At 34.9% G+C, this 23,098-nt stretch overlaps 3 protein-coding genes across 4 annotated transcripts; all 3 read right to left on the bottom strand.

Annotated features, from left to right (window-relative positions):
- Window positions 1–8,859: 8,859 nt before the first annotated feature.
- LOC127261639 (uncharacterized) lies at window positions 8,860–11,725 on the bottom strand. The gene is made up of 5 exons (XM_051289921.1): window positions 11,463–11,725; window positions 9,751–10,283; window positions 9,551–9,659; window positions 9,150–9,470; window positions 8,860–9,084 (listed from the first exon to the last, which is right to left on the bottom strand). Exons 1-5 carry the CDS (start codon window positions 11,613–11,615, stop codon window positions 9,049–9,051), a joined length of 1,152 nt encoding a protein of 383 aa, XP_051145878.1. The 5' UTR covers window positions 11,616–11,725; the 3' UTR covers window positions 8,860–9,048.
- Window positions 11,726–12,551: 826 nt separating this feature from the next.
- LOC127261769 (putative U-box domain-containing protein 42) lies at window positions 12,552–16,538 on the bottom strand. 2 transcript variants are annotated; one of them, XM_051290145.1, is made up of 5 exons: window positions 16,297–16,538; window positions 14,718–15,872; window positions 14,343–14,652; window positions 13,544–14,253; window positions 13,006–13,481 (listed from the first exon to the last, which is right to left on the bottom strand). In XM_051290145.1, exons 1-5 carry the CDS (start codon window positions 16,324–16,326, stop codon window positions 13,155–13,157), a joined length of 2,532 nt encoding a protein of 843 aa, XP_051146102.1. In that variant the 5' UTR covers window positions 16,327–16,538; the 3' UTR covers window positions 13,006–13,154. The 2 variants fall into 2 exon arrangements, with proteins under 2 accessions (XP_051146101.1, XP_051146102.1); XM_051290144.1 differs by having other exon boundaries at window positions 12,552–14,253.
- A 138-nt stretch (window positions 16,539–16,676) lies between these two features.
- Window positions 16,677–21,788, bottom strand: LOC127261770 (heat shock protein 90-5, chloroplastic). Its single transcript, XM_051290146.1, has 19 exons — window positions 21,387–21,788; window positions 20,966–21,039; window positions 20,639–20,764; window positions 20,471–20,564; window positions 20,292–20,375; window positions 20,055–20,198; window positions 19,711–19,827; window positions 19,362–19,406; window positions 19,196–19,276; window positions 18,994–19,098; window positions 18,784–18,924; window positions 18,539–18,631; window positions 18,370–18,447; window positions 18,032–18,286; window positions 17,763–17,865; window positions 17,478–17,652; window positions 17,287–17,392; window positions 17,114–17,203; window positions 16,677–17,034 (listed from the first exon to the last, which is right to left on the bottom strand). Exons 1-19 carry the CDS (start codon window positions 21,657–21,659, stop codon window positions 16,825–16,827), a joined length of 2,394 nt encoding a protein of 797 aa, XP_051146103.1. The 5' UTR covers window positions 21,660–21,788; the 3' UTR covers window positions 16,677–16,824.
- Window positions 21,789–23,098: the final 1,310 nt, after the last annotated feature.

Genomic DNA, 23,098 nt, shown 5'->3' with positions numbered 1-23,098 from the left:
AGAAATATTGAAATAGTTATATTTGTGGTGGTATGGTATTATTGAAATAAGTGGAGGAGCCAATGATTAAGACAGCAAAGTACCTAAAAGGCATATAGTAGTGGGCCCACAACACGCTCTTCCACGGCAATGAAACCATTCTTTGTATGGCTGTATTTATTTCTATTTTTTTTAATTCCATTTTATTATTCATTAAAAAAAATATGATAAAATAGCGTACTTCTGTTTATTTATAAGATTTTAATTTTGAATTAAAATAATTTTTTAAAAAATAATATAAATACATATATTAATGATGTAATATTTTGAATATAAAATTTAAAATTTAATTTTAATATAATATAATTAAAAAAAATAAATGTTTAATTTAATATTTTTTAAAATAAAAAAAAAATTAAAATAATAAAATTGAAAATCAAATTTCACAGTTAGACATGCCCTATAAAATTTACAAAAAATTACTTCAACCGTCGTCCAAATTTATTCCCATTTTTTTCGTTGTCATCTAATTTAATTCTCGTTTTATATTTTAGTAAAAAAAAATAAAAAAGAAATACTATTTTTTCTTTTCTCTAAAGGAAAAAAGTTTTTAATTTTACCAATTTTTTTTTTAAATTCATACCCGATCAAATAGGCATAATTTTGTATGACGGAGGAGTACAAAAATTGTGCAAAAGTTCTCAGCTTTGTTTGTCTAGAATTTTAATTTGAATTTTTTTTTTTTTATATATGAAACATAAAAAGTTATGTTGAAAATATAAAAGTTAGATATATTTTATATTGAACATTGAATTGTGTGAAAAAAAAATAAAACATAAATATTAAGAATCGTATAAAAAAAATACTCCCTCCGTCCCATATGCTATGTCCACGTTGTCATTTCTGTCCGTTCTACATACCATGTCATTTTCCTTTTTTGAAAAATGATTACACACTTTAATCTCATTTTAAAGTTTTTAATTTTATTATTTCAAAAATTTTTAATTAAACTAATTAGTTATCTTAATCTTAATTTATAATTATTTATATTATCGGATAATTATTTTCACTAATACATTCTTAATTATCTACTAATTACACTCCTCTTAAAATACCATGTCTATAGTGTAGCAGACACGGTATGTGGGACGGAGGGAGTAATAAAATTGAAATAACAAATCCCTCGTTATTTGAAGACAAAAACAACCTTGATTTGAAATTTTTTTGTATTCTTAATGGCAGATGAAAAGAAAAAAAATATGGCAAGAAAATAGGTTGTATTTGACAATTAACTTAATATTCTTCGTCTCATTTTAAAGTATTATTTGTAATTTTATGGTATATTAAAAAATAATACTCTATGCGTTTAATACAATAGTATTGTTTACCATTTTTGTCCGTTCTAAAACAATAGTCTCATTTTTATAAATAACCATATCACCATAAAATTATCCATATTTTTTCATTATTATTACATAATTGTCACTACTTTTTATACTTAATATACTCACAAGGGCAAAAAAATCATTTATCTTTACTTTTTACCAACTATCTATATAATATCAATATTCATTAAATATCATATCCAAATCAATAAGATTATACTTTTGGGACAGAGAGAGTAGTATTGATTAGTAAAAATAAATAAGAAATTTTGATATTTTCTTCATTTGATTTTATTTATAAATTAATATATGTGTAATAATATATTTATTATTTTGATAAAAATTAAACGATATTTTGATATTAATATACTATTATTTTTATTAAAAAATGTTAAAAAGATACTTTTAAGAAAAATTAAATTAAAAAATTCTTTAAATAATTTTTTTGATGAATTGAAATGCATTGAGTCAAAATGTGAATTAATTGAAAAATTTTCAATTGTTCATATTAAAATATAATTAAAATGGTGGGCTAAAATAATTATGAAATTTGGATAAATTAGTTAAGTTATTAACTAATTGGAGTGGAAAATTGTGCCACATTGAATTATTACATCTCCAATAATGTGTATATATATATATAGTTATATACATTTTTTAATATATAAAATTCTATTCATAATTTATAAAATAAAAATATTTAATTTTTATTAATAAATATAAAAACTAATATAAAAAATCATATACTATATATTATATTAATGTATACAATAAAATAAATGTATTATCATTAACGAGTTCAATCAAGTTATCGCGAGCCGAACTCAAACCTAGCTCGTTCATAAAAATAATAATTTTAAAATTCCAGCTGATTTATTATTTTTTATGATACTTAGATATAAAGGTTAATTTATTTTAGTAAATAAACTTTTTAGTAATATATTTATATATCAAATTTTATTACAAGATATCCATATTTTTTAATTAAAAAAAATATTGAGAAGTTATGAAAAAGAGCATGTTCATTATTGATATAAATTAATTTTAATAACTTAAGGTTATATATATATATATATAATAGCTCAAAAGAAAAAAGAAAAAAAAAGAATGAATAAATTAACCTTTCATATCTAGTATTTCTTTATATTTTTAAACAATCTAAATGTTTGAAAATATTCTATACACTATTTTTAAAAAATAAATTAGTATTTATTTATTTTTTTTTTGAAAATATTCTATACTTTTAATCTTGATTTTATACATCTTCACAAGTAAATTTTATATAAATATATATGTTATATTGTAACTAGATTAACAAGTTTAGAATTAAATTATTTCTTTTATATTTTCTTTTATCAAATAATATAAATTATATTATAAGTATTAGATTATGTTATATTTACTTATTTACTGCCGGGTTTTCCCAAATTTTATTATTTGTACTCTGAATTTTTTTTAAAAATATACATTTTTTTCCTCTCACAAAACATCCCATCAAACATTATTTTCATACCAAACTCAAACCAATTTTTTTCCAAATTTATAAAAAAAAAAAAAAAAATACACCCTAAATGCTAATATATATATGTATATATATAAACATATTACTATAAATTTCATAATAAAACAATCAAATATACTTTTATATCTAATATAACAAAAAATAATAATAAGCTATTTTATTACGGATTATTGTTCGATTACGCAACATTATTACTGTAATTTTAGTCAAATCTGATTTTTTAATATCATAGACGCCCAAACTTAAACTTGTAAAATTTTAAATACGAATTTAAATTTTTAGGTCGAATTCAATTTTGGCACTTCAAAAAAAACATATCAAAAGAAAACTAATGGGTTTGGGTTATAAGATTGGATATTAAGTTAGAGCCAATAGTAAAATAGGGTTTACCTTTAAGTTTAAATGGTCGGAACTTTAATAACATTTCAAATAAAAATAACAAAAAATTCGTTGAGAATTTATTAGAAATACATCATCTAAAAAGCGTATTTTTTGATGAAAAGAGTGTAAAATTTAAAATAAAGCTATGATAAGCTTAAATTTTATTGAATTTACGTGTGTTTTTTTGTTTTTTTTTTTTAAAATTTTTGTCATATTTATATGAAATGGTTGTATGGATACAACGATATTTATTATAGATACGGAAATTTTATAAGAAATACAATTAGTAAAGAATTAAAAATATATTAGTAAAATTAATTATAATATAATACAAATAATTATAAATTAAAATAACTATTAGTCTAGTTAAAATTTTTAAAAATATAAATTATAAAATGTATATGTTTAAAATAAATAATTTTTCTCTAAAAAGAATTACATAAAATAGACAAACATAAATAAAAATATGATATTATATGTGGATATTAACTAAATTAGAAACAATTTAATTTAATAGCCACGTACTTAAGGGGTGTTTGTTTGGGGATTGGAAAAATTAGAAAATAAATAGTGGATTTCTAATCCACTATTTATCTAATTTTTTTTTAAAAAAAATCAAATCAAACACTTATTTTTTATTTTTTATATTATATTAAAAATTAATTTTACATTCAAAACATTACATCAACACCTATTTATATCAAATCATACAACTATTCAAATTCAATTTTTTTACTATTCAAATTTCAATTCAAAATCTAAATCGCCAAACAAACAAATATTCAAACCCCACTTCAAAATCTAAATCCCCAAACAAACAAATATATTTGTCCAACCTAATTGATTGAATCTTTCTATTTCGATTGTCCAATGTGAAAACCATCACCCTACAATAAACCAATTTGTAAGTTCGAAAGGAATTGTTGAGTTTCAACTAGTAATTCACAATGTCTAACAATTCTAGAAGAAATGTATGATGATCATGTTGGCTTGGACACTGTGGCCGGCAAATGAAAAACAACTGAAAAAAAAAAAAAAAAAACAAGCAGAATAACAATATGATTCGTCTAGTGTAACTTGTCTTGTTGGATCTAGTTTGTAAGATATTCAATTTGATCCAAATTTATTTCGTGTGCACTTTTGGATAGCAGCGATTAATTCTCACGTCATCAAAAAAAAAACAGCAGTGTGAAGTCAATAATGTTATAAAAATGCATCAGTTTTGTTTCTTTCTTTCTTTTGTGAACTTCCAAATTTTTATGTCCCTGGATGAAATGGGAGCTATTTGGATTAAGACTCTATTTACTTGTAAGATTTTGATTTTACTATTTTAATTTATTTTTTCTTCAAAAAATATCAAATCAAATCTTCAATTTTTATATATTTTATTAAACTAAAATTTAATTTTACATTCAAAACATCGCATCAATACATATTTATATCACATCAAACAAATAAATCAATACAAAATTTTACTATTCAAAATCGAAATCAAAATCCAAAACATCACAAGTGAACACACCCTATAGTTTTCTCAATCAATCATTGCCTCTCTGATTTTCAAAAAAGTTCTCTCCAAACTAGAATTGGTAAAAAATAAATTTTACATGTCAACACTATTTGACATTTGTCAAGCTAATACTCTTTCACATAATTTGTTCATATTTTTTATTTTCGTATGTCCACATAACTTGTCATTTTTTTTGGAAATATAGTTACGCACTTTAATCGTATTTTAACTTTTAAATTTTATAATTTTTTTAATTTTAATTAAATTATTTACTTATCTTAATTTTAATATATAATTATTTTTACTAAATAATAATTATTTTTCTAATACATTTCTTAATTACTTACTAATTATACTTTACCTAAATTCTCGTATCCACGGTAATAGTCCCATATTTTCTGGGACGGACGGAGTAATAAACAATATGACACTAACTTCAGAAGATCCTTAGGGTGTGTTCGTTTGTGGGTTTGTGTTATGAAAATTTCAGGAAATCAAGATGAGAAAACAAAGACAAAAGAACACAAGAATTTGGTAACCCAGTTCGATCACAAAGATCTACGTCTGGGGGCGCTGCCAAGCCAGGAATTTTACTATAAAGTACGCAGGCACATGTTAAAGTGAGAATACATGGATATTTATAGCCTAAGCCTTTGACAATAATATCCAAATCATATCTCTAAAATCTAAAATATAATATCCAAATCATATCCCTAGATTTTAGGATATAATCAGGCTTCATATCCCAACAATCTCCCACTTGAAGACTGATTTCATCTTCCACTTCAACATACCTCATCCAATTTCCACTCCCCACCATTCGGTGTTCTAATTCGAATCATTCCTTTACCTACAATTTTCAGTGTCTCATCATCTCCAAGATAGACAACACCAAAATTACCTGTGGTATAGGATTCTATGATTCTCGAATCACTGCATGAGTGGAATGACGCTCGACCAAAATCCATGACTCCATTGGACTGCTGACGCTCAGAATCAGCGCATCGGATATCTCCTCCGTTGCGTTTGCTGAACCCTGATCCTTCTCCGGCGCCCTACACTGTCGTTTCAAGTGCCACTTGCAGTTCCAATATACCACCTGACTTGCATCTTCATTGTCCTTATTCTTCGGCTTCAACTTTGACCATTCTTGATCTTCACCCTTTCCTTTTGCCTCAAATCTAAATTCAGTCGAGACATTCTCCCAAAGGGTTAGTCGAACCGCACTCATCGTCTTCCTGTCGATCTTCTTGTATTCGGCTTCATCCATGTCTTCAAATTTCTCCATCGAATACCTTGACAACATGACGATCACCCATCTTGACTCCCACAAACAAACCAAGGTTCACTTGATATGAGAGCACATCGGATATCTCCTCCGCTGTTTTTTCCGAAACCCTTATCCTTCCCTGCCAACCTTGCACCGCCTATCACAAAGGGACTCGCTGCCTGACCTACCAGTCGGGACCGACCCAACACCGCCAAGAGACTTTCGACACAAGGCACCTCCGCAGGTCACAAAGGATTCCCACAACGATCCAACGTCCGATTCCTCTCAATCCACCCTATCAACGAACTAGGCTCTGATACCACTTGTTATGAAAATTTCAGGAAATCAAGATGAGAAAACAAAGACAAAAGAACACAAGAATTTGGTAACCCAGTTCGATCACAAAGATCTACGTCTGGGGGCGCTGCCAAGCCAGGAATTTTACTATAAAGTACGCAGGCACATGTTAAAGTGAGAATACATGGATATTTATAGCCTAAGCCTTTGACAATAATATCCAAATCATATCTCTAAAATCTAAAATATAATATCCAAATCATATCCCTAGATTTTAGGATATAATCAGGCTTCATATCCCAACAGTTTGAAATTTTGAATAGTAAAAAGTTGAATTTAATTAATTGTTTAATGTGATATAAATAGAATATCATATAATATAAATTTATAATATAATATAAAATAATAATAATAATAATAATAATTGTTTGACGTAGTATTTTTGAAAGAAAAGAAATAAAAACCTGTCCTAACACCCACAAAAAAACACAACCTTAGGGTTTAGGGTATGTTTTTTTTAGCTAATTTTTTTCAAATTTTATTATGCAAAAAATATCTCATCAAATATTATTTTAATTAATAAAACACACGAAACTTTGCATGATTAAAATATTCGTTAATAAAAATAACTCTGATCCAACAAAGGATGAATCAAATGGAAACAGACTCATCACATAACTCAACTTTGGAATCTGTAGAACATAACTTTAAGAAACACATAAACTCAACACTTAATTGCCATTGTAAAAACCATTCTAAATAAACCAGGCAGCTCCAAATTATTCACAAAATTTAGCCAAAATATTGATCAAATTATCATTGAATATATAAAAACAAACAAATTAATACGTTTGTTTCGGGAATTTCTTCGTATTTTCACTCTTCATCAAATTTTTTTTGTCAAAAAATATTAAACTAAATATCTATTTTTTATCTTTTATATTATACTAAATAAAATATCATATCAACTCCTATTTATATCACATTATACAATTATTTCAATTCAAAATTTTTACTATTCAAATTTCAAATCAAAATTCAAAACCCAATTGCTCATAACTTTCACGTGTATGATTTCAAAATTTAGCGTAAAATTTCTCTATATTTTAGAAATTGCATTACGTTCTTTAAACTTTAAAAATTTTGCATGAAACCACCACCTAAAAACCATCCATGCGTAATGAGAAAGGCGGGGTTTCGTACGAATATATTTTAAAGTATAAACAAACGTCATATAATTTTTAAAATAAAATGATGATTTACGGTGAATTTTGAAACTACACACGAGTTTTATGTAATATTTTTTAAAGTATAATGACGCTATACAATATTTAAAGTAAAAAAAAAAAATTAAACTGAATTTTGAGTGACGAATGTATTATAACAATTTTGTCAAATTAATAAGTCACTTCTACCACAGATAAATTGTGTAATTAACTTAGATATAAATCAAGACTACAACCCTACAGGAGCATCGTTCTTCAAGAACTCATCAATGGTGGAAGGAAACACAAACCCTCCAAAGCCATCATCACTATCAGAATGCACAATCGAAGCTTTTCCCAGCAGCAAATGCGCCAATCTGAGCGGCTCTGTTTTCTCCCCCTTCAGATGATGCTTAATCCATTCTTCCAATCTATCAGTTTCCTCACGCCTGGTAGGTCCCTTCACCCCGACGATCTTCCCGTAGAAGCCATCTAGGTCGCCGGGAAATGCCGTTTTATTCGCCTCTTCTGGATCTGGTAACCGCAGGAGCTGCATCAATTGCTCAATTTCATCATCGGAACTATTTGGTTCGTCTTCTAATCGGTTTTCTCCATTGGGCAAATTATTAGGGTTTGGTGAGAAATTAGGGGAATCGGAGAGAAATTCATGGGGGATTTGGCTATCTTGTGGATCTGAAGCGCTCGAATTGGAGTTATGGTAGTCGATGTAAATAGGTGTGCCTAGAGAATCTGTGCTGTTGACGGTTTCTTGAGGTTCTGTAGGCGGCGGCGGCGATGGCGACGGGCGGCGGTCTTCAAGTTTGAGCCGTTTCTCCAGGCGTCTGAGAGATGTGAAAAATTGGGAATGTGAAGACGGCGAAGTGTTCTGCATTTTTTGAGACTCAGGCAATCAATTGAAGTACCGACGACGGCTACGGCGACGGCGAAAAATGGGCGAAGCCTGAATTTCCGATCAGCGGCGGCGGGCGGAGCGTCGTCGGTGTTGTGTTTTGCTATTACAGCTATGATTAATAAAAGGGAAAAGATGAATTATTGTGAAATTCCAATTTTGCCCTCGCCAAAATTAAATAATTGTTTAATAAGAAGTAATGATTTCAATTTTAAATAAATTTTTAATATAATATAAAAAAAAAAATAATTATTTGATACGATATTTTAGAAAGGAATACTCGCAAACTCCGAATAAAACAGAACCCCCACGGCAAGACGCCGCACCGGTGCATTTCCTCCTCGTCCTTCGCCGTCGCCGGAGAGTTCAGGCAATTTCGCCGTCTGATTGATATAATATTTTATGAATGGCACGAATTATATGTATACTAGTGTAAAACAAGAATAAGAACTTCGTTTCTCTCTTTATCGAACTGTATCGAATCGAATTTTTTAAACGTTGTTTTCTCGACACACTATTCGTTACAAAGGTGAATCGAACGTTTTCTTTCATTACAAAGTTATAACTTTCTTCTTCTTCGTCGTCGTTGTCATTCTTTCGTATCTGTTTCAGTTTGGCGCCGATTCTGCAAAAGAAACGACCGTCAAATTCGTTGTGATCGGAACGATGTAAAGATCGGGAGGCGAATACCTGTATCCGGGTGCAGATTTCGATGACTTCTGGGAGCGGTGCCCAGTCGCCGAAGTTCCGCTCGATGAACTGGTAAGCAATTCCGGTTTTGCCACTGCCGAGTACGTATAGTCCCCCCTTGATCTCGCCTTCGCCCTTGAAGTTTTGATCGATATTAAACGCTTTCGCTCGTTTATAATTCGCGATCGCTCGAGGGTTGAGCAAGAAACCCGATATGAATTTGTCTTTGAGCAGCTTCCCGCCGCCGAGCGCTTTGAAAAATTCCCGACCCCGGTCGAGCACAACGACGCCTCCCCAATATCGCGGCCAGAAGTCCCGAACCTGCAGTTGAGACATTTTCCATTAATCGCGATCGATTTTTCGGACAGACGATCGATCGAGCAAACGGGTCTAATTCTCACCTCCGATTCGATGTGCTCGTGAAGAACGGCGAAAAGTTGAACTCCGAGCGCGTCGAATATCGGCTTCTTCGAGTACAGCTGATGTGCCTCGGCTCGACACATTATGCATCTGGAATTCGCGACATCGACGAACCGTTAACCCGTTATTAAGGTGAAATAATTCCAAGACGAGATGCGGTAATCGAATCGTTTACTCGTACCCAGGTCTTCGAATGCAGACGAGTATCGCCGGTTTCTCGCGCCACAGCTCGGAGGCCTTCATCGGAGGCGTCGTCGTCGTGATCAATCTCTCCATCCCGATCTTGTATTCGGGGGTGAGTTTTTGTACCGAGACGTTCTCGATGCTCGAATACGGCGCGACATTCTCGACGACGGGCGGCGGTTGCACGCACCCGCAGGCTCTAGGCTCCGCCGGCCCGGCTGATACGACGCCCTTGAAAACGTATCCATCTCCGATTTTGAAACTTGCGACGGATTGCTCTAATAAGCTGTTATTCCTCGATGGCGCACTGAATTTTTTTCTCGTCGGAAGAGAAAGTAAAGGTTCGGGCGCGAAATCGCGGGTTCGGTCCGTGAAACGAGCGATGTGGCCTTTTTTCATGCTGAATTGCGAAACAAGGTCGACGCTGCTCAAGCGGAGGAGGTTGGGTAGGCCTTTTCCCGACGCCTCTAGGCGATCGGCGTATTGCATTAGAGCCCGGTCGTGGAGATATGATCGTACTTCGAGCGCATCCTTGAGCGAGGCAAGACGAGTATATCGTGTTAGTCGTGTTCGAACGAGAATCGGGATCGGTAAGAGTAGGGATAATACGGTACGGTATATCAAAAGTTTTATGAATACCGTATCGAAATATTCGATATACCGAAAATTACATCGTATCGATTTTTTTTTGTCGTACCTTATGATTTTATGGTATTTCAATATATCATACTTTTTCCGTCCAGTTAGATAGTATACATAATTCTATTTTGAGACGTCTAATTATAAAGTAACCATTTTATTAAATATCCCTTTTTTTTTTCTCAAAAATACATTTATTTCACATCACATTATTACTTTTATACCAAAAAAAATAAGGGCAAAAATATTATTATATTACTTTTACATACTCACTATAATTAAAATATTATTATTTCCCAAAAGTAAATGTATATTTCTTACTTAGATGGAGGAAGTATGTAGTATCAAAAATTAATATTCTCTCCGTTCCAATAACAAGATATTTATTTATTTACTGCGTCATTTTACTTATATAAAAAATTAATATTCTCTCCATCCTATAATAAGATATTTATTTGTTTTTTGCGTCATTTTATTTATATAAAAAATTAATATTCTCTCCGTGTCATAACAATGTATTCATTTGTTTTTTTGTATAATTGTACTTAATATTACAAATATTTTTATATTTGTATAATTTTTTGTACAAATATTATAATATTAGTATTACAAGACACTAATACAAGTATTTTTGTCATTTTCAAATCAAGGGAGTATAAATAGACCCTAAAATTATCTATATGCCAAAAAACATAGAATAACTAAAAATGTTAAAAATTATCATAATTAAAAATAATAATATAAACATAGTTAATTTTAATATTAAAATTTTTAATTTTATTCTTATTCTTGTTATATATCATTGTACCTATATATATATAGATATAGATATAGATATATTGTGTCATAGTAAATTTTAGTATAACGATATATAATAGTATGCGTAAATTTTAGTACAGTAACAATATATAACAGTAAATAAAATTTCATACGTATCGAAAATATATGATACAATATTATACGTATAAAAAATTACTATATATTAGAAGCCTGATATTTTTAATATTTTTTTAGTATATTTTTTTAATTTTTATTTAACGGAGTTAAGTTCAAGCAAACGCAAATACGGACCTTTTGCTTTCGAGTCAAGCCGAGTTCTTCCATTTCGTCTGAATTCATCGCCTTCAACGTCGGGACATCATCCCAACCTTCGTCGAGCAGCTTCGGGAGCAACTCTTGGAGAGATCCGTTCCCGACGAAGTCTTCGATCGAGAAAGAAGCCATCGTCGAGTTTTTGTTTTGTCGTTGAAGAAACTTCGATTCGTTATGATATATACATCGATTGTAGGCCGGCCGATTTGATATTAGCCGGCCGAATGAGCTCACAATTAATAGTTCAATTCTTTCTTTCGTCTTTTTCAATGAGTACAAACAGCATTTTGATGCCGGATCGGTCCAAAGATGCCTTGCTCAAAAAAATAGTGGCGATTGATTTTTTTATGCTGTTATATAAAATAGAGAATTTAATACAAAAAAATATAAAAAAAAAAAAAATCATTATTTGATAAATATACACAAAAAAAAAATATACATAAATTTATTATCTAAAAATATGTTAATTATCAATTTACAAAATTCTTCAATCACGGGAAAAAAAGGGAAAAAAAAGATTCGGGAGAACATATTATTCAAAAAAAAATTGGTACACAAAAAAAAATATTAAAAATTAGTCATTTTTATGTTCACAAATTCAATTCTCTATTTTTTTTCATATATTAAAGTACAAATTTGAAAATTAAAAAATAAATAAATTTTTATTTTCTATTTTAAACAAACAAAAATAATAATACTTTCTTTTTGACCGAAAAATTTAACTCAATTCCTTTTTTATATATATAAAAAAAAACAACAAAAAACACTAAAATTTCAATAATAATTTGTTTCAGCTTATTTTTTTATTGTATTTAAACACCCTCTAAAAGCCTAAATTAAGAAAATAATTTATTTCTTCATTTTTCTTTAGAAAATTTTAATTTTAATTTTATATTTAAATATATTTGATGAAAAAATTTGTAAAAAAATAAAAAAAAAAATTCTTTGAAATATTTTATATTTAAATAATATAGATGAAATATTTTATAAAATAAATAAAAATAGTACATATATTTATTGTTTTTCAAACAGTAAATTTTAAAAAAATATTGCTAAAGAAACAACAGCTTTTGTTCACGCAAAACTTCCATCTTCAAACAGAGATTACAATTACAAGGAAAGTCGATCATGCAGAACTCGTTCGAACAAAGCCTATTTTACACACTAGTGAAAGTCATGGTGTTCATAACGTTGGGCATTTTGTTCAAATGCCTAAGTAGTCTCTCCGCCATTTCCCGGCTGCCGTCGCCGCCGTGGTGGAGAGCTCCGATCAGCGTCGCCGGAAACATCCGGTCCTCCGATATGCTCGAAATCGACTCGTCGCCGCCTTTCATCAAGAACCTCTCGATCACCCAAAACGCCTTCTCCCTGACCCCTTCTTCTCGACGCTCTTTAACGACTTTCAAAACTTGCTCGACGGCGCACTTTTCCGACAGCACGACAATGCTCTTCCCGACGTCGACTCTGTCATCCAACAGTGTCGATATCGCCGACAACGCTGCCTCGACCACCCCCGCGTCCTTATGGTCCAAGCACACCACCAGCCGATCGACCGCCTCCGCGTCGATCAAGCAGAACGTCTCCCGCGACGAGCACACCCCGCCGTGGACGGGGCAGATCGAAAAATTGCTGCCGTTGCTGCCGCCGTTCTTCAATTTGATCGATATGCATTTACGTAAAAACACGAGCTTTAGAATCCTTGACGGTTTCCGTCGCGGAGGCCTCGACAGGCTGACGGACTGCCTCGATAGATTCTCGAGCCCGATTGCCGACAGTCTCTGAACCTCGTCGGACGACGATCGCGTCAAAAGCTCGGTCAGAACCGCCGTAAAGTCGTAGGTTCTCGCCGTCTGCAGCATCTGGTGGTCGTACAAAGTCGTCGTTAATCTGACGAGAATCCCGACGAGGCCTTCGAGATAAGCGGTCGCGTACCGGCTTGATCGCACTCCGGCTGTCTGAACCTGACCGATACCTCGGATCACCGCCTCGACCGATTCGCTGTTAACCAAAGCCAGATTGAGTGTAAGGTTCTGATGGGGAAGTTTCGCGAGAAAATTTACCGATACGGCATGCTTTTCCGTGATCCGAGTTAGCTCGATTCCGCGATCGATCAGATTCTCCGGCAGCCCTTTCGTCTTGCAAAGCCGATCGGACAACGTGTGTCCCATGAAACCCGAAAGCGCGATTAGCAGATGTAATGACGCGACGCTGAGCTCGTCGTCCGTCGTATTTATCAGTTCGATCAAATTGTAGCTCGCTTCCGTCTCCTTAACTACCGAAACGATCGTACCCGACGCCTTATGGAACTTGATCAAGCACAGCAGCATCCGGACAAGGTTTATGTTCAGCTCATCGGGGCTCGAGTGTTTGATCCGGTGAATGATGTTGTATACGATGTAGTCCGAAGCCATCGTGTGTCCGTGCGTGCTGACCCGGACGTTCTCGAGATCCATCCCCGACTCGAGTATGTTAGCTAGAATCTCCGCGGCCTCCGTTTTCGAGTCTGTTGGTTCATTGTGGATCGTTCGCGAAAACATCTCCTCGACCATCGTCTGCATTATTCCGGCCTCGACGAGAATCTCGGCGTTCGGGTGGTGACACGATATCTTCTTCAAGGCTTTTAACGCCGCGTTTCGAATCACCGAGTTCCCGCTTTGCACCATCTGTATCAGCGCTGGGGACGCCCTCTCGGCGACGTACGTCTTGTTGTCGGGACCGAGAACGATCTCGGCGAGATAGCTAGCCATCTCGATTCTCATCTCTTCATCGCCTGTTGATTTATCCAAACCTCGACGTTATCGTTATCATTTCTTTCTATAGGATTAACATTTTGAAGCAGAAGTTTTTCGAATTCAATACCTTCGAGTAAACGAGTTAGCAGAGGCTCCCAATGCCCGTTTTCGGCCATTAGCTTGACGTTCTTCGAAACGCTCGCCAAGTTCGTCAATATCGCTTCGGCCGTTTCCGACGCGAACGCGTCGACGGATTGCTTGTACTTGATCGTGATCAGCATCAGAATACCTCCGGTTACCGTCCCGATCGTCGTACAAAAGTACGGCGACTTCGAGAGCTCGAGGAGGAGCGAGGCAGATGCGTGACGAATGGGTTGGTGGCTGCTCGACAGCAGTTTTATTACAATCGACGCGTCAATCGTCCTGGCAATGTCGTCCTGTGAAGATCGAGAATAAACCTTAAAAACAGTTCATGTAAAATCGAGCCAGTTTTCGTAGGTACCTTTCCCTCGTCATCGTCCTCCGCCAATTGTCGAACTAGTTCCAGCGTCCCGAGGCGTATGCTTCTGCTTCTGTACTCGAGGAATTTCCCAAGCAATGGAACGATTCCGCTGCTTCGAACCTGCACCTTATTGTACGGCTTGCTCCGGCAGACCGCTTTCATATCGTTGATCGCTTCGAGTACCATGTTGTCCGTACTCGCCAACGACAGTGCTGCCCGCGCAACCTTAATTCTCGCAGCCTCGTTTCTTTCCTTCCATTCGTCGATCGTGGCTTTCAGAGCTACGTTCGCGCTCATCGCTCTGCTCGTCATCGTCTTGCTCGATTTCGGACAGGTAATCGACTCGGGATCCTTAGCCTGATTGAACCATTCGGTAATAGCTTCCCGCTCGTACGTCACTCCTGTCTCCACCGTCACCGGATCCTCCATGACCCGCTTCGTTAATGGGCAGAAGAATGTATCGTAAAGAGGCTCCATGTACTGCGCCAGCTGCGGGATCGCCATCAACGACGATGCCGCACTCTTCGAACCGAATCTCTCGAACCTCCTCGGAGACCTTTCTTGATTGTCGACCGAATACGCCGTCGATGTGTCTGAAAACACTTCGTTCATCGACGAAACCTCGACGTCAACCGAATATAGATCCTTCTCGACTCTTCTTTTTCCTTCTCCAACCGCCGACCTCGTCGGGAACTTTTCTCTTACATCGAAACTTCGAGACGGGCTAAGCGCGAACGAGACGTCCTTCATGTCTTTCGACAGCGACTTTGCGGCCATCTCGGCGAATTCGTGCTCCCCGAACATCGTCAGCGGGATCATGCCGAGGTTTTCGCCGATGCTTCTCAGCACGCCTTCGAGCTGCCGCACGATGGTCTTAACCTCGGACGACTGTACGTTCTTCTCAAGATTCTTGGCGAACCCTTTCGCCAGCTCGACTCGTTTGCTTAGCAACTGCAACATCTCGATTGTGTTCGTCGGCGTGCTCCAGTTTATGTTCAGCTCCATTATTATGAGTGACGCACGGTAGAAGTAGCAGCCAATTTCGGTGAAGACATCCTTCTGTATCTTTATGCAGACGACTGATCTTATAATGTCCGAAATTGCTGCTATCAAAGATTGAGTAAGACTGCCCACTGGATTCCTATCTTCCATCAGCTGAAACAACAAAGAACGTCGTCGTAACTAATCGAATTAGAACAACATCAGAAAGATCGATCGAATCCATGATAAACATACACAAAGTTCAGACTTATCGAATGATCCTTCTCGGCAAAGAACATTGCACTCATTGAATTCGAACATCAGAAAGATCGAATTCATTACAAACATATCATCATTTATGGAACGAATTCGAACGTCAGAAAAATCGAATTCATTACAAACCTATGCAAAGATCAGACATATCAAAAGGATCTAATTCCTTACAAACTATCTAATAACTCTTTCCAGCAAAAAAGCATCGATCCCTCATCGAATTCAAGCACCAGAAAGATCGAGTTCATGACAAACATATGCAAAATTCAGACACATCAATGATCACACGAACTCAACGCATCCAAAGTCGACGATCAGGAAGTACCTGCGACCATTCGGTGCTGCTGGTTGACATTTCTGCAGGCAGACAAGAAACTCACTACACGAAACTCCTTTTTCCGAACAGTTAAGGTTCTTACATCCTTGAACCAGTCTTTCCCGGCTCCCGGGTGACATTCGCAGGTCGTTTTCGCGCTATCGTCGGAAACTCCTGCCACTTGATGAATAATAAGCTCTCTTTGTTTATCTAACATAGATAGACTCAGTCCTGTGTCTTTATTCAAACACTGAACTAATAATCAAAGACTTGGGCATTATTTCTGAATAATTTAGTAAGAAATAAGCACCAAAATCATTGAGTCAACTTGAACATGTCTTAGGTTGCTACAATTCAATATAATCAAATAAACAAAACAACAAAACATCTACCAATAAAAAAGCATATATATATATATATATTGAAATACAGGAGCTTTCATTGAGCATATGTCTTCATCAAAATTTGTGAACATATAATAATAATGATACTAATTGCTGTAGAAATTCTGACTACTTTGTGGCAATTGTACCTAATTTACTCGTTCCACGGGTCACTCTCAGTTCTCACTTCAGATGGTTCGATGACTTGAGTTTCCGATCCGTCGTCGGTGTCGTCTGCTTCCGCACTTTCCGTCGATTCTTCTTCTGCTTCATTGTCTTCATCCTCGAACCGGCCCCACCTTCCTCCGAGTGCCATAGCCATCATTTCGTAGATTTTGTTGCCGAGCTCGGCAGGGCTGTCCGGCTGTGGGTTTGACGAGATTAGAGGCGCATTGAAAGTAATAAGAATTCAATCTTATATATATAGCTTGGTTTATACTTACAGTAAAGCCACTAGAGATCAAGGCAGTGTCGAATAGTAGCTCAACAGCCCTCTTGGCATCAGTGCTTTCCGGTGCGTTCTTGCACGCCGCCTGTAACAGTATAAGACGGTAATATCATTTTTAAAAGCACCCCATTGCGGTTATAGAATTTTATTTTCGTAGGAAGAACATACGTTGAGATCTTTCACAATTGGATGGTCGGGATTTATCTCCAATATCCTCCTTCCCCTCATGAATTCGAGGCTTGTAGTGTCTCCGAGCGTCTGCGCTCTCATCAATCTGTTACGACAAAAATCAAACAATCAAGCCCATGCATATACATATATATATATATCAAAGATTTATATGTGCTTCAATGGTGGACCTCTCCATGTTCGCGGACCATCCGAATTTTCCAGAAACAAGTACACATGGTGACGAGCTCAAACGTTTCGAGACTTGCACTTTAGCGACCTTATCGCCGAGCTGCTGTTTAATCCAATCACAAAGGAGATTATACTCTTGCTTAGTCTCCCGCTCCTTCACCTCATCCTCGTCCCCTGTGATAAATACATTCATACGATTAAAGCATCCGACAGAAATCAATCAAACAATCCTTTTTTTGAGGCTAGGGATAGGTTGAAGTTAGCTATGTCAAGGCACTACTAACCAAGCTCAAGATCCTCCTTGCTAATGTCAACGAATTTTTTTTCCTTGTACGTCTGTAAATTCTGGATGGCTACTTCATCAATAGGCTCGATTAGGTAAAGCACCTGCACAAAAAACACAAATTGAGTCACTAAAACTGATCCAGAGCGAGTAAAAAAACCAAACAGAAGCTATGTTCAATTTATTCAAGGGAATCAGCCAGCTCGTTTCTAACAAGAACTAAATTGTTGTCAGTATAAGAAGCATCCGTTAATCCAGATTGACGAGTACCTCAATATCTTTCTGGACCAATTTTTCCAAGAAAGGAGCTGACTTGGCACTTTTTAAACTGTCCGTAGCCAAGTAATAGATGGCATTTTGTTTCTCACCCATGTTCTCGACGTAATCATTCAAACTTATCGGCTCTTCCTCACTCTTGGAAGAGAAAAACCTCAATAGCGGGGTTATCCTCTTGTGATTCCCAGTGTCTTCAATGCATCCCAACTTCAAAAATCTCCCAAAATTTTCCCAAAATTTCTTGTAATCCTATATGATAACACCAACACTCAATAAGTGCATGCCATTTTCTACATGAAGAGAAAGAGAATAATCGTGCACATCATCACTACCTCTTTGTCCTCGCTTTCAGCGAGATCTTGAATCATGTCAAACGTCTTCCTAACCAGTCTCTTTCTCATTATCCTTACCTGTGCATCAAGAACATAGAATAAGGTAACGGCTTACTTTCATGAATATAATGAAATACCAGTCGTAGGATAAAGGTAAGGTCGCTCTTACAATTCGACTCTCCTGAAGGATCTCCCTTGAAACATTAAGAGGAAGATCATCCGAGTCCACCACACCCTTCACAAAGCTCAAGTATCTTGGGAACTGCAAATTAGTTAGATCATCTCAACAGTAAGTCAAACACATCTTTATAGATTTATAAGTACAAAGTGTGATCTTAAAAGGAAACATTAAATCAAATAAATTGGAATACACACACGTCACATAAAGATAACACAAAGTTGAATTATACTCACCAGCTCGCCGTCAAAATCATCAGAAATGAACACACGTTTAACATATAAACGGATGTTTTTGGTTTTGGGATTGATAACCTCTTCATTGTTAAGAGGTGCCATTCCTGGAATATAGAGCACGCTTCTAAACTCCACCTCACCCTGCAAGAATCTTGGTCAATACAAAGCAAGACGTCGCAAAGTTTCAACAAATCATTTGATCTCAAATACCTCAGTAGTAAAATGGCTATAGGCTAGTGGATCCAAAAACTCATTGAATGTCTTCTTGTAAAATTCTTGATACTGCTCCTTTTCGACTTCTTTTGGACTGCGCATCTGCAATATCATAAAAGGAAACATGCAAAGTAAATTTCAGCCATTCCATAAACGAATCATAATAGGAATTATTAATAGATGTGGGTTGGGGCCTCACCCAAATAGGTTTAGTTTCATTGGCTAATTCCCAATCCCAGTACTTTTCAGTTTTGGTTTTCTTGGTCTTCTTCTTCTCTCCCTGGAAATAAAACAGCACCCAAAAGGAAAACGTTATCGCCTTTACCTTCTCAGACAAGAAAAACAAATTTGGAAGTTTAAGATACCTCAGGCACTTCTTCTCCCTCCTTTGGTTCTTCCTCTTCTTCTACCTGCCGTTCCAAAATAATTATTGTTAAACAGTGGAAGCACGTAAAAAGTTAACCAAAGCAAATGCAATAAGGAAAAGGGGTCATCACTCAACAATTTAAAGATCTGCTTTGGAAAACAAGGAAACTGTAATAAATTTTCGTGTAATATCAATGCACACTAGCATCTAATGACAAATAATACACACCGTAGCTTTGGCTATATATACTCAGCCTATATATATACTTATGGTTATATTTGAAAATAAGTCACATTTTGTAAATAATTTATCCACAACTAGTAGAAAATACACAGTAAAAGTTCAACCTCAATAGTTCTTGACTTTTCTTGCCACGTGTAAATGGGGAAGGAAACAAATTGTGAGTAGTTCTTGACCAAACTCTGAATCTTCGTAGGCTCCGAGAATTCATATTTGTCATCCTCCTGCAAGATGAACATAAAGGATTTTAATTTGCAATAGCACTGCTATAGGAAAACATAATAATTAAACACAACAGCATAAGAAATATCTCGTAATGCACATGCCAAAAGTTCGTGTTTCAAAAGCATCCTCCATACTCAATTTGTGCACATTTTAACAGGAAGTAGAAAAAGCAAGAATCCATTTGAGAGAAAGTAAATTTGGCAAGGAATAAATGATCGAAAAATACCCTCAGATAAAGGGTGATTTGAGTGCCTCTGCTTAGGAAGTTCTCGGGGTCAGTTTCTTCCTTTATTGCATAGGAACTGCTGTCAGCAGAACCCTCCCAAACATACTGCTTATCGGACCTGGGACTCTTTGTTGTCACAACCACCTGGAAATAAATGAAAATAATGCTTGAAACAAATCAGCAGTAACAAAATAGAATAGAACATCACAAAACATTTTGTCAATAAATTTAAAATACCCGTTCGGCAACCAGGAAAGCCGAATAGAATCCAACACCAAATTGACCAATCAAGCTATTGTCAGCCCCAAGATCCTTGTTCTCCTACACAAGGTATTAAATTGTTACATTCCATGTGAATAATTGCAGGTAGAAACAAAAGATTTTGAGCAAATTTTAACAAGATGAGACACAGTTACCTTCAATGCCTTCAGAAACCTAGAAGTACCACTCTGAGCAATTGTTCCAAGGCAGTCAATAAGCTCTTCTTTCGTCATACCAATACCAGTGTCCCTGAAAGAACGAGCCTACACTTAGCAACCATTTCCGTTTTGACAGACATGTAAGAAGTAAAGTAGTAAGCTTACGTTATTGTGATGGTTCCATTGTCCGGATCAGGTTTGATCCGAATCTCTAGCTCGCCAGCATCCCCAAGCAATTCAGGCTCAGTCACACTTAGGAATCGCAATTTATCAAGAGCATCACTAGCATTACTGCACGAAAACATTCAAACTAGTCTGAACAATCCCGGCTCACAAAACGTTAGCCCTCAAACAAATGCAAATTCAATCATACAAAAGAAAGTTAAAAATCCACATTGAACATCTCGTTCGTGTATAGCCGTTTAAGTATATGGATTATCGACGTGCATAAAACAATAGTGTATTTCCAATTCCAAAGTGACAAATACTCACCTCACGAGCTCTCGAAGGAACACTTCCTTGTGGCTATACAAACTGTGGACTATCAAATCCATCAAACGACTCACCTGAAAGCAAAAAAATCATTCAACAAGAAGACTGTTAATCATCTGTGTTCCTCAATAAAGGTTTCTCTTTCGATTGTTTAGACCTAAGGCTTCAAATTGCACATTAGCAGTCAAGCCCACACATAATTCTTCAGGCTATTTGTTTTTCATTTCTTGATAATCCATCGAAATCCATAAGCAATCCAGATAAATAATTTCAGAACCGCAATCAGAGAACATAAGATAAGAATTGACAATCCAGAAACCCCCAAATTAATCAACACATTAGCCTCCAATCATTTTCTTCCAAAAACACAAATTCAAGGACAAAAATCCCCATTTTTCAAAAGCGATAACGAAATACCAACCTCAGCCTGATACTCATACAACTCTTCAGCGTTCTCAGGAGCCTCCTTCTCAGCGACGGAAGCAGCCTCACATCTCACCGCCACACCGCTCTCCTTCCGCGTCTTCTTCCATTGCAAGACGCTGCTCTTCAATCCATTACCAGGCAAAAACGCGCTTCTCAACAAACCCCTGTTCATCCTCATCTTCCTGCAACCATTGGCCGAAAACGACGGGTTGCACGGAATTGCAGCGACCGGAACAGAAACCAGACTCCTGCTCAACACAGGCGCCATCTTTCCAAATCCTTGTGAGCTGAATCTGAGCTGAAAATTTCCAATTAGGTGTTTAGGTTGAAGGGGAGCAGAGTGGATAAAGTGAGGAGGCTGGGAACGAGCTTGGTTCCTTTGTAAATGAGAAACCCTCATAGGGTGGATGGGGGGTTTAAGGGGTGCAGACTGGAGGGTTCTAGAATCACGAACGAGCCCGGGCCCGAACCCGAATTAGGGGTTTGGACGTTAGTGATGTAAGAATCGAAAGGCCTGGCGGCTGGCTGCTCTCTACCCTATATCCTCAAATGATGCGTTCTTTTTTTTTTTTTTTTTTTTTTTTTTTGACTTAGCAAAATATCACGAATATTATTAGATCTTTAATTAAGTTAAATTTTACGGATTTGTAGGTGGCGTTTAATCCATATTTTACTATTTATTAAATTTTTATTTTTAAATTTTATTAAATTAAATTAAATTAGTAACATATTATATTCCCACTATAATAAATTCTTTTGAGGAAGTTCAAAATAAATTCAGGTCCGAACTCATAGTAGTATGACCCAGTTCTAACAATAATCAATTTTTGTTTTTTTTATTTCGTTTTTACTTATTAGTTGTAATAAACTTATCATAATATCTCAACTTTAATTTTATACATTTCACTCTTATACAAAAAAATTTCTAAATTTCCGTGTTTGAAAATATTAAAAATATTACACAAATATTTATTTATACATACAACGTGAATTTAAATTTTATTATTCAATACAAAATCCAACTAACAAAATCATAAACAAATACACCAATTTTATTGAATTTCGAGGCAAAACTGTACAAATCCCTTGCGTGGTTTTACGAAATTAAGTCAAACCTTTGTACTATTAAAATTGTGCCCGATGGTGTAGAGATGGACTTGTGATACGATCATTGTTCAAACCAATCCTGACACCTCAAAATTTTGTCTAAGTATGTCACACATGGTTTGTCTTAAAGGTTTTCCTAAAAAGCACCGAAATGATAGCGGTTACGGGTCTCATGTTATTAAAAGAAAATAAAAATATGAATCAAATTTCTTTATCATTTTATAAACTTTATAGGTAATTCCTCTGGCAGTCCATATTTATCAGTATTTTACCCATTCATATTTAAATTGTGAATAAGTTTGAACATATTTATTTCTAAATCCTTATAATTACAAATATGCTCATATTTTCTAAATATAATCTCAAGAAAAAAAAAAAGTGTAATCTACTTGACAGCTCTGTCTCTGTCTAGTTACAATACTCCCAAACAAGTATTTCTGGTGTTAGAGGATTAATTTTACAAAATTTGTTAAATTACTAAACCATTTTTAGATAAGATATAGTTATGCTATTAAAATGATAAATATACTAAAAACAATTTTTTTTTTATAAATATATATGTAATGATATATTTATAATTTTAAAGTAGTTTAATATTAT

This window comes from Andrographis paniculata, unplaced genomic scaffold, assembly GCF_009805555.1.
Source record: "Andrographis paniculata isolate CXL003 unplaced genomic scaffold, ASM980555v1 Contig64END, whole genome shotgun sequence".
Taxonomy (NCBI): domain Eukaryota; kingdom Viridiplantae; phylum Streptophyta; class Magnoliopsida; order Lamiales; family Acanthaceae; genus Andrographis; species Andrographis paniculata.
Note: the sequence above shows the minus strand (reverse complement) of the source record. Positions and strands in the feature narration are given on the sequence as shown.

What these genes read in the sequence shown, in the direction of transcription:
- LOC127261769 (XM_051290144.1), bottom strand. Translation starts at nt 16,326, where the DNA reads ATGTCAACCAGCAGCACCGAATGGTCGCAG. An exon ending in AGGACGATGACGAGGGAAAG is followed by an intron (nt 14,653 to 14,717) that starts GTACCTACGAAA and finishes CGATCTTCACAG; the next exon opens with GACGACATTGCCAGGACGAT. An exon ending in GCTAACTCGTTTACTCGAAG is followed by an intron (nt 14,254 to 14,342) that starts GTATTGAATTCG and finishes ATAAATCAACAG; the next exon opens with GCGATGAAGAGATGAGAATC.
- LOC127261639 (XM_051289921.1), bottom strand. Translation starts at nt 11,615, where the DNA reads ATGGCTTCTTTCTCGATCGAAGACTTCGTCGGGAACGGATCTCTCCAA. An exon ending in GCTTGACTCGAAAGCAAAAG is followed by an intron (nt 10,284 to 11,462) that starts GTCCGTATTTGC and finishes GCCTCGCTCAAG; the next exon opens with GATGCGCTCGAAGTACGATC. An exon ending in AAATCTGCACCCGGATACAG is followed by an intron (nt 9,085 to 9,149) that starts GTATTCGCCTCC and finishes TTTCTTTTGCAG; the next exon opens with AATCGGCGCCAAACTGAAAC.
- LOC127261770 (XM_051290146.1), bottom strand. Translation starts at nt 21,659, where the DNA reads ATGGCGCCTGTGTTGAGCAGGAGTCTGGTTTCTGTTCCGGTCGCTGCA. An exon ending in AAATCACCCTTTATCTGAGG is followed by an intron (nt 19,828 to 20,054) that starts GTATTTTTCGAT and finishes TTCATCTTGCAG; the next exon opens with GAGGATGACAAATATGAATT. An exon ending in ATAGCCATTTTACTACTGAG is followed by an intron (nt 18,925 to 18,993) that starts GTATTTGAGATC and finishes AGATTCTTGCAG; the next exon opens with GGTGAGGTGGAGTTTAGAAG.